The 13,730-nt window shown below is 44.1% G+C and overlaps 1 protein-coding gene across 2 annotated transcripts in view; it reads right to left on the bottom strand.

Moving 5' to 3' along the window:
- Positions 1 to 13,730, bottom strand: part of LOC135900045 (protein FAN-like) — a 119,845-nt gene that overhangs the window by 86,166 nt on the left and 19,949 nt on the right. For both annotated transcript variants that reach the window (XR_010563775.1, XM_065429466.1), the window contains exons 8-10: positions 13,517 to 13,569; positions 11,007 to 11,139; positions 4,698 to 4,769 (exon numbers count right to left, since the gene is read on the bottom strand). Coding sequence is in view for 1 of the 2 variants with exons in the window: in XM_065429466.1 (XP_065285538.1) it covers positions 4,698 to 4,769; positions 11,007 to 11,139; positions 13,517 to 13,569 (258 nt within the window). In the remaining variant the exon portion in view is untranslated. The remainder of the gene's footprint in view (positions 1 to 4,697; positions 4,770 to 11,006; positions 11,140 to 13,516; positions 13,570 to 13,730) is intronic.

Below are 13,730 nucleotides of genomic sequence, written 5' to 3'. Positions count from 1 at the left end.
CCCCGATGAAGCTGCATGAGGTGATCATTTGCGGGTTCCTCCTCATGGCATGTCGCTGATGGAGACGCGAGGATAAGTGGCATTGTCTTTTTCTTGCCAAACATGAGTTCGGTCAGCGTTTCGTGAGTAGCCGCTGAAGATTTCCCGGGTTCTAGTATTTCCTGCATCTTAAAAGGTGGGTCAATCTCCGCGTGCATGGCCATCTGAAGAGCTAGCGGCACTTGATATTTTGGAAACCCTGACATGGCTTCATGTTGCAAGTGAATGCTCAATGGCTCACCGATATGTCTACCCTACTGTATGTCAAACACATCATCGTCACGTGCCAAAATTCCATCCAGTTTTGATGGGGTCAAGCCGTTGACACCGGCGATTCAGATGCCCACAGCCTGGAACTAGTCTCATCCAAGGAGGCTAGCTCCTTTGCCCTGTACATGCAGGTACAGCTGTGCAATTTTGTGATTAAACTGTACTTTTACTGGACAATGTCCCAACAGCTTCGTTTTTGATTCCGACCATATGTGCACAGTGAGATCTGTATGCTGAAGCTTTGCAGATGGTGCAGGCCAGAAGTGTTTAAAAGTCTCAATGCTGCTCACTGAATGAGATGCTCCGGAGTCTATCTCCATCAGCAGTGGCTGCCCGTTCACAGTCAGTTTGATTGTGATTGGTGTTGACGAACCCACATTCACAGTGTTCATGGTGAAGAGATCTCCCACTGAGTCGGTCTAGGAAACAATTGGTGATTCCCCTGTCGCTGAAGTGCTATGGATGCACGTGTTTGCTGTTGCATATCTGTGTAGCTCAAGTACTTTTTCCTACGGAAACAAGGTATGGCGATGTGGCCTTTTTTTGAGCAATATGCGAACTTCGATGATTTTTCCTTGCAATCATCTGGTGAATGCACTCCGGTGAAATGGCAACAATGCTTGTTGCTCACATTTCGCTTGCATGGAGTTGCAATTCCAGTGCTTTGTACTGTGCCTTCTCGCTTGCCAGCGTGAAGCTGCATCTATTGTTGTACCGCTGACACTGCTGACAAGGCGAGGGTGAAAGCACGATCGAATGTGATGTCACATTCAGTCAGCAGGCGTTGTTCGAGGTGACTGTCTCGTATTCCACATATGAAGCGATCTCAGAGTATGAAGTCCAGGGGCAGCGTAGAGCACCTCCCACCAGCTCTAGCTGGTATCGCTGACATGGCCATGTTGAGGGCTATGGCCGTGCCTGCTGCTGATGACGTAGAAGTTGGCAGTGTCCACGTCAGGCTTGTTCAGAAGTTGCAGTCGTGTGCAATGTGTTGATTTTCTCGGTGCCTGGCTTCTTTGATGGAAATGGAAGCAGCTCAGCAGCTCGTTGGGCTTTGGGTGAAAGTGTTTGTTGAGGTATTGCAGTATAGCCTCAAACTCGACCTCCAAAGGTAGCTGTGGTGCAAGCAGGGCTTTCACGATGTCAAACATGGACTCGCCACAGGATGTAAGGAGAAGGGCATGCTTCTTTTTGGAGCAAGTGATGTCGTGAGCCTCGAAGAAAAATTCCAGCCATTCACACCATGTGTTCCAGTTTCCCCCATAGGAGAACTCCTGTATGTGGCCCAAGTTTCCGTTGTCCATCTTGTAGGTTCGCTAGTTCCTCGTCGCCAATTTAACACATTTTCGTAAATAAACAACTGTTTATTTCCTAGCAGTACAAACATGGTGTATGCCGGTTGGCACGGCACAACAGAATGTGCAGGCTCCAGAAAGCGCACGAGAGCGCACATCGGCCAGAGGGAAGCTGCTCGCTGCTTTGGAGTAATGTGATACACTGCCTATACCAGCCATGGTCCCGCCCTCATGCAACAAGTAGAGTGAGTCTTCTTGGACAGCTTAACAACATGGGTCGCAGGACAGTGTAGTTTGGTTCTTTTTGAACTCTCCATTTTCTTTAATGGCATGTGTGTGTGTGTGTATATGTATATATATATATATATATATCTTGTATCTGCATGTTAAATACTTGTTGCCTGGGTATCTTGTACCTGTATTTAACTATTATGATATAATTTCAAAGTATCTGTGGCATACAAAATCAGTGATGACAATGACCCACAATAAACAGGAGTACATTTTTTTTTAGAAGAGGGCCCTAGCTAATGGTCATTCCTCGGCGGAAGAATCTCCCGGCTACCTCGCGCCAGCCACTCGTGATCTGAGCTTCGCTTTCTATGCAATGGCCTGTTCCTAGCCAGCCGCTGTTCTCCTCACCTTCCTCGACGTCAATGCTGCAACATCTCTTTGCCCAGCCCTGCTATGAAATGCTTTAAGGCTGTGTTTTACAAGCTCTTTGATATGTGGCGAAGTTACTGAACATATTTTTTGTAGGGGTAGGTACAGCAAACAGTACCTTAATGTCTTGAAAATCTGAATACCATTCAACTGTCATAAGCCTATACCTTGGAGTAACTTGTATAAAAGTATAGAATAAATATTTGCCTCGCATTCTTTTGTGTCTTTACTTTAGTGTGAGACAGTGTATTTTATATTTACAGCCAGAGTAAGAAAACAGCAATGAAATGACAAAACACAGATGAAAAAGAAGAAAAATTAAGTGGATGGTGGAAGTGGTCTCACTGCTAGGCATGAAGATAAACAAAAGAACAACAACAAAAATGGTTCAAATTATGTGTAGAAACAACCACATGAGAAAGTTGACTCATAGTTGTTACATTTCACAACCATAACACTTTGAAGCTGCTATGAGCAATGGGATGAACAGATTCTAACATGCATCGAAGCAATCAGCAAGTTTCCTAACATTTCATTGTGCCTTTTAAAGGGCCCCTCACCATGTCTGGCCATTTTGAGCTGACAAGCGCAGAGCATACATTGCATGATAACGATCGTGTCTGCAAAGTATTACATCGCTACGCGCTGCGGAAAGATCTGAAATTTCAAACCGAATGCCATTTTTCCTTCTCAGAGCCGCCGCGCACCAAGCCGGAGGATGACGCACTCGCATCCCTGTGCCTACGTACTCGAGTCCACAGTGTGATGTCGACATGCGACTGAGAGTTATTCAAGGCACCATCTGTTATTTGAGTGATCTGTTGCTTGAACTAACCAACTGAAGTTGAGAAATAATAAAACACACAAACAGAATGTCTACATGTCTTTTGCTTTACTTTGCACCGAAGCAAGAGAGATGTGTTCTGCTTCGTCTGCTTGTTCTCACGGTCATGCGGTCACGTGTGCAGGTACCGAAACTATGCCATTTTCTACCGCGTCCCAGCGCGCGATCCTGCTCTTATATATAAGTTTTATATAATTTGTGCAGCAGTGAATTATACCACTAGTCATGTGTCCTTGTGCGCTACGCGAAACGCTGTCAGCGGAAGTGCGCATCGCCAAAAAAAAAAAAGCGAGGAGAAAAAAATGTGAAGGCAGGGCCTGTGACACGTGTCACGCGATCCTCGAGGTCCGGCATGGGAGAACACAGGAAACTAATTTTGCTTGCGCAGGCTAGACAGGGCGAGTGGAGAGGGAGTCTAGCTATACAGTGGAGCTCGCCTGCTGAAATCATGGGTTTGCAGCACTGAAATATTTCTATTTCGGCTAATAATAAGCAGACTGGAAACATATTTTGCGGCAGAACGCTCCCTAGAGGACACGTAACAACTTCCAGCATATAACCAAAATTTGCTATGGGGCCTGGTGAGGGGCCCTTTAGGTAGCTAACTAATTATGCACCTCCTACATGCCAACAAAAGTAAACTTTCATTAAAACGAGTGCCTAACGAGGACAATTGTGTATTGTTTGTGCACCAATAAAAGTCAGCTTGGCAACAGAAAGAGCAGGTAAAAGGCTTGGAAATGTGCAAAGTAGAACAGTGGGAACAGAATAATCATTAAAGAGACACTAAAGAGAAACCCTTAAGTCAGTTTACACTAATAAAGTATATTCTATGGAAACTGAATTGTTAATTTTGCCATAAGTTGAATATTAGATGAGAGAATGAAGGTTAAACTTAAACTAAAAAAGTTCTTAAATATTGTGGCGGAACTCTAGAGCTGGTAAATTAGTGTGACACCGCGAATTTCAAAGTATTTTCTTTTTTTTTTTTAGGCCGCGTTGGCGAAGAAAAAGTTCTCGAAACTTGCCATGTTCAATCTCTGGCTCCTCTAGAACACACTATGTAGACCATTTCTACCAATAAACAATTAACTAAGCCCCAGCAGACATCGTCAAAATCCATGACATCACGGCAAGCTGGCAGGGGAACTTCAAGGCGGTGTCACCACCCACCTTTTCGTTTTGCATCTTTTCTGGCTTACCGAATCTCTTCTCGCAGTAAGAATGGTGTTTTTCGTATTGTAGAGCAGGTAATTTACTAATACACATGGAATCATTTTTCTCTTTAAAAAGAAGATTCGCAGTAAAGGCTTGCATTTTAAGAAATTTCAAGTTGCTGTAAAACAACTCAAACATGCTATTTTCGAACTTATATTTTTCACGGCCTCAAGTGTGAAAGGGAAAATTGTCATCCACCTAACAGTAGCATGAAGCTACAAATTTGACAGCCCCAAGTATTATGCCTCTGCATGAAGTAGGCTTTAATAATAGCAATTTGATTTCAAGTCTGCACCATGCAGTAATATCTACTGCCAAGAGTTCTTATAATGACACTCAAAAAATAAAGATAACGGGCAAATGCTCACCACATGTCTCAAAAGGAATCTACGCCTAATGACTCTCTTCACCTCCCGAAGGTTGATCTTGATGTGCGGCCACTGGAAACAAGATGTGTAAACCAATATTCAATGCTTTAATCACCTCAACGTGCAATGCAACTCCTCTCCAAATATGACCAATGTCACAGCTGGTACCATTAAGGTTTATGTTACAAGGAAAAAAAATATCAATACATAAAATAAGGGTGTTCTGGTGACTCCCTCACAGGCTGCTGCTCACATTGATTATGGAAAGAGCATTGCCAGGCCTAAAGTGGATAGACTGACATGTAACAGTCAGGTTACATGAGGCTACTATGCCATTTTTTTTTCTTTCTTGGGGCATAAACGTATATAGAGGATTTATAAGCCAAGCGAATGTGAACTGTCTTCAGTAGCACGCAATTTCACTCAGTAACAGAAACTAAATACAGTAAAACCTCATTAAACCGTACCCGCTTAAACAGTAGTTTCGTTTTAAAAGTAGTAAAGTCAAATCCCCAACTCTGCGGCCATTGAACATAATGTGTCTTATATCCGCATAAACCATACCAGCTTATTGCGTATGTGTCTGTTAACACGTAGCGTTTCCACTTTTCGTCGCACAAACACGGTGGTGCGTCGTCTCCATCGGGCGGCCCGACAGAACAACAAGCCTCAGAGATCAGAACCACGGATCAGAACAACAGCCTCCAAGTGCCCTGTGCTTTTGCGCATGAAGCCACATCAACATCAACATCATGCCAGAGAGCGTTGTGGCGTCGTGCAAGCAAGGACTCGCGTCATGCCGAAGCTCAGATAAAAGAGACGCTGGGTGCTCAGCATAGAAAAAAAATGAGACATTGTTCATGCTATCAAAAGTGACATGAAGTTCGCGCTGGCACGCGACAGGGATCTACTGTTGACTACGGTGTGTGGCATTTGGAATGCAAAGCAGCAGTTCCTCGGCAGCGCTGCTGCGACTGCAAAGAGATGTCGGCTATGAGGTTCGACTTTTCACCATTGTTGCCTCTGTTGTTTCTGAGCGACAGTGATGAGGATGACACGGAAAGCGACAGCATGGGCGATTCAAGCCCGACAGTGGTAGAAGCTGTGCGTTATGTCAGCCTTATGAATGCAATCGTCATGACGAGAACAGCACCCTGCAATGAAAAAGACACCCCGTGACATCTGCAGCACTACGGTGCCTGTGCACGGAGGATATGCAATGCCAACGAGGCATCTGCCATGCGAGTGTTTGCCGAGAAGAGGGGCTAGCTGAAAAGCTGGCTCGCAGCTTCAGTAAGTTTGAGGCTGCGGTTGTTGCTGTTAGGCCGCCGCGGCATCAAAAGAAAATAACACTTTTGTCACGCGAAGTGAATAGACACTGCAGGTTTTTTTTCCCCTTTGATCGCACTCTCTCCGAGTTCCGTTTCTGACAGGTAAGCGGACAATCTCATGCTATTTTGGCTAAGCAGTACTACCATTTAGTACGTACTTTTTCTGAGCTCCAGGCAACTGAGGTTTAACGAGGTTTCACTGTATAACAAAGAAATTACTAAACTTATGCTACGGTATGTACGCAAGTAAACAACATTTTAAACACCGAAATCACTGCACCAACTGGCAGCACTGCGATGAGTGGGGTATGGGAATGCTGGCATGATGAGTGCCATCGGAGCCAGCTGTAGAAGAGGACGACAACAAACTGCAAGCAGTGGCACAAGGGTATGTCTGTGACGACATGACTTTTTGTGCAATCTAAGCCAAACTGCCAGATTTTCCACTCCATGAGCCATATAATGCTTTTGCATTAAAGCAACCTTTATAATATATCCACGCATAGGCAGAAAGCTTTCATTATTCCGAGAAGGGGGGGGGGGGAGGCAGGTTTCTGAACCCCACCCATCTACAGTAAAAGCTAGTTAATTCACTAATTGTTCATTCGAAATTTCGGATAATTCGAAGTAGCCACCGCGGTCTGTCCAGGAATGTATTCAAAGCAATATGTAACACCTTCCACTAATTCACACTGAAATCCGCACTGCAACTGATAATTCAAACTCGGCGCCATCGTGGATGGAGAGAGTGCTAGTTCACTAGAGCACGTTGGCAACGCTGGCGTCGCCGAGCAAGCCACACAGCTTTGCATTTTTCATCTGCGGCCCTTTGTTTAGGCCTGACTGGAGAGAGAGGCATTTGTGCCTGGCAATGGCATGGCCAACACCTCTGTTGCAGGTTGCTTCTCTCCCGTGAGGTTCCACATAAAGCTCAAGGACGATAAAATAGTCGCCATGCACTGTATGCTGTATGTGTGAGTGAAAGCATGCAAGGGTGAGCCAGCGAACGCAGCTCAATCTCGCGTGCGTGAGTGATAAAGGCAGGGTGGATACGCACCCTATCTTGTCGCGCGTGAGGCACAGGGGTGAAGCGGAGGGGGGGAAATTCTTCTCCGGCGGTTGCTGCTTAGTGCATGGCTATGCGGGCGCTACGTCTTGAAAGCGATCTGCAACGTAGCCAAACTGTGCGTTTGCGTGGGACTCATCTTCAAAGCAATCTGCAATGTTTGCAGAGTGCGCGTAGTGCCGGTACCTTCGTATGCAATGTGCTTTCTATGTTTCGTTCGCATTAAAGTGAGCTGTACGAAGGTCCATTTGCTTGCTGCTACTGCCGTGATTGTTCACTCCAGCGTTTTTCAGCGAGTTTCTGCGGTCATCGAGCGAGATGTGTTCATGTTTACCTGAGCTTGCGTGACACCGTACTTGTTAATTTAGTTAGTAAGCGAATGTTCACAAATTTATACAGCCAATAAAACTACTATGCTTACTTCGTATAGCTATCTACCAATTTTCTATCACAATCAATGCTTCGCCTTTCAGGCGAAACTGTGACATTTTTTTTTCTCTGTGCCAGTCGGTGGGACGAATGCGCGGATGGAGCAAGAGCCATCTTGATATTGGGCATGTCGGACCGCGCTGGCCGCATCCGGTTACGTTGGCTGCGCCAGTGCTTTGAAGTATAGACATTGTTGTTCACGCCAACATGACGTAGTAGCGAGTGTGTGCACGTGCTCACGCCACGTCAGACTATATACGCACCTTAACCGAGCGATTTTTTTCTCCAACTTTCATTAGTTCGAAATTTGTATAATCCGAATTTTTGCAGCATCGCTGCAGAATTCGAATTAACGAGCTTTTACTGTATACACATACATTTATATATCCTGAGTCCCCTCGTGCCACCAAAAGACTGGTGCCTCTCAGATGGGCCATGCGACAAGCGGATTCAGTTAAACACGTTAGGGAGATATGGATGTTTTTTACGTATTAAGTTACACGAATACACATCAATGAAAAAAGCCATACAACGCCTTGTGCACTTTCCCTGCGCGCCTAGTGTTATGTTTCTGCTCGGGCTTATACAGTGGAAAATACGCTTCCTTCTAAGCTTCAGATGGGTTCTGGTGAAGTACCGATAAGTGACTTGCTCACTATTGGCTTTGGCATTGGTTCTCATGCTGTGTTTGTAGCCGGTGCACAATGCAATGTCCATAGCCGCGGTAGAAGCGAGCTCAGCGCATGTTTTCTATTTCTATAGTTTTATTGAAATAGCAATTATATCAATGCTCAAGGTAAATTTTCACTGTCGTCATCGCCGAAATGTTCCGTATAAAGTCGAAAAGCCATATGAATGAGCGACCCATACACTGCGGGTACAAGAGAAAGCACGTAACAGCAAGCCGAAAAGGACAGCTGCTTGATGGGCATTATCTTCCCATGCGCTCAATATTCAGATTACTTGGAGGTCACATGATCAAACATGCTTGGAAAGGAGAGCATGCGTCTTCTAGTCTAACCCTACTGTAGCTGTGAATGACTGTGCGTGGTGGACGCTTACATGGCCAGAGTGCTGTACCTAACTACTAGTAATCATTGGTGGTTGCGATGATAAAGTGCAAGCAGGGACAGCTGCAAACTTCATGTGTGCTGTCTACCTTCCCGGGCTGTCTTTTCGCGCCCCTAGTGTTGGAGATCACGTATCTAAGTTTAGAGACAGGGGAAATTGGACATCACTGAAAGAGGCCGTCCTGTAGTGGACATAATAATAGGCAGATGATGAGGACAAATCAGATTTTTGGAGTTGCGGTGGATCACACCGCTGTAAGAATCGTTCACCCCTGCTGCCGGCATTCTTCATAATGGCATCGTTGTGACAGCGAGTGTTCATGGTCATCCAGTGAGGTATTTACAGGTTTGCAATGTCCGTGCATTACACTATGCTTGTTATTTTAATTAGTAAGTGAAGGTTTACTACAGTTTATATAGCCTATATGACTCATGTATAGACTCATGTAAGGGCCACACTTTTTTGTCGCAATTTTTACAAGCCTCACATGGGACTAGGTCATTTGATCTAATTTCACCAACTATGAGTACGAAATCCGCCGTAAACCGCCGCGATTGCCTCCTCTTGCTATCTAGTAGCTACGCACAAAAGTACGCTGCATGTGAAAATTTGCTGTTGAGCACGATCAGAATCAGCACACTGAATGCGATAGCGTCTTGGATGGATTTTTTAAAAATATTTGCAATCAAGTTAGGGTGCAACCCTTACCCAGGTACAGCCCTTACACGGGTACAGCCTTTACATGAATTTGTACAGTAATAATCTTCCTCTGAGTAATTCTTTTATACTTCGCTATCAATAATATTGCTTTGCCTTTCCGGCAAAATTGCAGCCCGCCTTTTTTAATAGTGAGCCCGAGTATAACGCTGTTGTGTATGGCTACTCTGATTTTGACTCATAGCCGGGAAGGGGGGGGGGGGCTCTGTCCCCACTGGAAAGCTTTGGAGGGGGCTCAGACCCTGGATCCCCCCGTAGTCGGTGCCTATGTATCCTCGTACTTTGAGCCCAACATGCATACAGCTTCTTAGCAACAGCCATTTGGACAAACACAGCATATGACACACAATTTTGCTCAGTCATCTAAGTTTTTTTTTTCTATACATCAGTTAGTTACAACCTAAAAACGCAGCAGCTAACGCATCCAAGAAGGAATTTGTATACACGCACCAGCCCATGACCATTGCACATTTCACCCATCCTGGCACATCCACATACATTTGTGTTTTGTGTGTCACCACTTCAACCAACCAGCCTTGCAGGTGCACACTTGTGCAACATGCTAGAGCAGGTGAAAACTTGCACTGCTTTTGTAATGGAGACCTGCCGATACACACTGCCAACAAAAGGACATGTTTGTGCAGCATGCTAGATGTTAAATACCTACACCTGTCACAACAGTGTATGCATTTGTGCAGCAAGTTTGGGTAGACTCTAATAATTCACATTTGAATTTGGCCCCTCCTGGCAGTGCATGTTTGATAGTGGTATGTTTGTTGCTTATGGCTGGAACATGCTGGCTCTTTGTGTTCGTATCAGTGAAACAAACAAAACTTCGATGTCAAAAAGCCATCTTGGGAATAGAAACGGGGTGGTGCATAGCCAAAAAGCCAGTCGATGGCCATTGGTGGTGGTAAGCCAAAAAGGGCATCAGCCAACTAGTTGCTACAGACTACTGTCACGGCAGTCACATAAAGCTGAAGTCATGGCCAGACAGGATAATAAAAACAAAAGATCACCAAACCACCACCACCAGGGATCAAACTCATGTCACTGTGGATAGAGAAAAAAAGCTGAGGAGCAGAAGAGAAGGAGTGCTGAAGATGACTATCAATGTAGGGCAAATATGAGAGAAGAGAAAGTGGTTGCCTATCATATGGCTCTATGAGTAAGAGTCGCAAAACTGCTCAAAGATACATCAGCAGGGATGCTAAGCTTGCCAAGATGGCTCTTTGCTCTTGCAGATGTCAGTCACTGAATAATGACAGAGGTCTCCGGAATATTTTTTTTCTTCTTTAGCATGGATAGATATGGAGACTAGGCAAAGCACACTCATCTTGGAATTGACTACAGGAAGCTTATTGTAGAACATGGCATATTGTTCAATTTTATGAGGCAAACTTCATGCTCTAATGTCATGCATAATGGTAAAGGAGAGAGAGAAAGTTATGAGTGAAAGGCAGGGAGGTTAACCAGGACTGAGCCTGGTTGGCTACTCTAAATGGTAGGTAATGGTAAGAAACTCAAAGAAGTGCCTGAACAATGTGATACACCTTCACCCGCTGCAAACAAGTCTGGACAACATGCAATGCCCACAAGTTGTTCATATGAGAATTTCAACAAAATGAGAGAAAAGCAAACCCAATGGCAATGTGAAATATAATAACAATAAGATTAAAATAGTAAATCTCTTACAGGCTCCACATTGTTGAATGGTTGAAAGTATAGCCTTAGGGAAGTGAGCAACACCAAACCAGGATTGATCACCAGAGGCGTAATTTTGTTGGCTTTTGTTTCCAGGGCAATTCTCTCATACAAATCCTCCAGGCTGCACAGAGAAAAAGTGGATGGCTTGAAGGATATGAGCTGCCTTGTGGAGAAGAGACAGCAGTTATACACAAAAAAACTTTTCCTGTACCTATTAGTAATCAGTTAAAGAAGCATGTACATAAGCAAGAAAATTATGTGATGCTAATTCTAATTTCTTCATCAATAGCACTTACTTGACTCTGCCATAGTATGTTACGAAAATCTACAAGTCTTCAAGCTTCAATAAAACTGTGAACAAGTTATGGACACCTGGTCTCCAACAAAATATTTGATCTGCAATGGCCTTCAGACAGTGCAGCCTTTGGTGAACAAATCTTAGTACATTTACACACACACACACACACACACACACACACACACACACACACACACACACACACACACACACACACACACACACACACACACACACACACACACACACACACACACACACACACACACACACACACACACACACACACACACACACACACACACACACACACACACACACACACACACACACACACACACACACACACACACACACACACACACACACACACACACACACACACACACACACACACACACGCGCGCGCGCGCACGCACGCACGCACGCAGCAGCAGTTTGAGATATGAAAGCTGTTTCCTCAATGGATCTGCAAATTTATTAACCTTATGTCCATATCGCATAACAAAAAGCCATACCTTAAACACATTGATGGCCACGCCAATGAGCAACGGTATTCTGAGGCTTTCACACAAACTAACATCAAAGCATGAGCTGGTTTACAAAGAACGGCAAATCAGAGAACACAAGACCACATAGCATAAACAGCAAATCAAACAAGACAAAACCACACAATAAAGAACAAGCACAGCTCAAGCTATGTAATGTCAATCTGTATTCTGCCCTGTGATTCATGGTTAAAAAGAAAAGGCTTTTACAACAGCGAGAAATGCACTATGCACTTACCACAGAGGGAAATAGACAAGAGCACCAACTTGCCTAAAATATTGTACTATGTATTTGGCACGGCCAACTAATGCCTGGCGATGCACTACATTTAGCTCTCTACAGTGACCTTTTTTTCATTGATTATCATTACTCGACTTACTTTCTCTGCTAGCTGTTAGCATTAAATGAACCTACTGTTGTACTGACATGGCAGAGAAAAATTACTTACACATGACAGCAAACAGTGCCCATCAACCAGTTTGGCTATGCCTACATGACAAAACTTGGCAGCGATTGCGTGAAATGCACATTACTGAAGTGCGTCAGCTAGTTATATGCAACTGGAAGAAGGCACTATCGGCCCATTAATACATTGAGAGATGGCAGCATTGTGAGAAGGTATGGGTGCCACACAGTGTGGCTGTTGCTAGAGTTAGTAACAAGTTTCAATACCACCTGTGTGTTGCTCCATGAAGCTTGAATTAGCAGGAAACGAGTTAGACTGCTTTATCTGGTAAGCTGCCACTCCTGTCTCTCATGTGGTATTTTCCACTAGTCAAACTGGAGTAGCTGCTGAAATCCTAAAGCAAGCTCTCAGATTCTATCAGTTTGAATCTGCCAGTGAAGAGCAAAAATGCTTCATGAGAGATCATATTAGAAGTTGCGTACATTTCACCAAAACCGGTTCTGGAAACAGTGCATGGCTTTCAATCTACGTTTTTGTATGCCAATTTTAGATGAAGCCTGATTTGTGTACAATTGTGTACATTTTTACATACTGAACTCACATGAAGACAATTTGCATAATGATTTTACATGCTTCTTGACCCATTTCGAGCCCAACTGGTTCTGGAAACAGTGCATGGCTTTCAGTTTACATTTTTGAGTGCCAATTTTAGATGAAGACTGATTTGTGTACAATTGTGTACATTTTTGCATACCAAATTCACATGAAGACAATTTGCATAATGATTTTACATGCTTCTTGACCCATTTCCAGCCCAATCAAGGTCACAGCAGCAGAACAAGTGAGAGTGAACAGGGACAGAGCAATGTGATCCAAAATGACTAGTGGAAAACGCAAATCTGTTCCAGATTGACTAGTGTAAACTGGATTCACCACCGTGAAGCAAAAAATCTTGCTTAAGGTTGACTAGTGGAAAAACACACTACTCTGTGGCCCTGACCATGCTGCGTCATTATCTGTTTTTGCCCTTACTTATCACAATGCCCTTTGGGACTAGGCAAATTTTTTAAAAATTTCACAGTGAGGATGCAGACAGAGTGCATAAACACTTTCCGCCTGAGCCTTTTGGTTGGCCTGCCATCAGCCCCAGCCACACTCTCGTGTAACTCCAAAGGTGGACCACACTGGCTTATGTGTTCCAACTGCTCCAGGTCTCCAAAGAAACAAAATTTTATAGATATTCACCAGCTTCGGTCAAAGGAAATTCTTGACTGCCAAGACAAAACCATTGCAGCAATCTACATAAAGAAAAGAAAGATGAAACACATGTAGTGCAGCATTAGTACAGGCCAATCTCCCCTTCAGAGCTTGCAGTACAATTGTACCACGTTTTTAAAGGGTAAATATCAATGTTTAGTGATAAATATCAATGTTTACTCTTTACTTTCCAATTATCAAA

The sequence above is a fragment of the Dermacentor albipictus genome, chromosome 1 (genome assembly GCF_038994185.2).
Source record: "Dermacentor albipictus isolate Rhodes 1998 colony chromosome 1, USDA_Dalb.pri_finalv2, whole genome shotgun sequence".
NCBI classification, from domain to species: domain Eukaryota; kingdom Metazoa; phylum Arthropoda; class Arachnida; order Ixodida; family Ixodidae; genus Dermacentor; species Dermacentor albipictus.
This window is presented reverse-complemented; position numbering and strand designations above follow the sequence as displayed.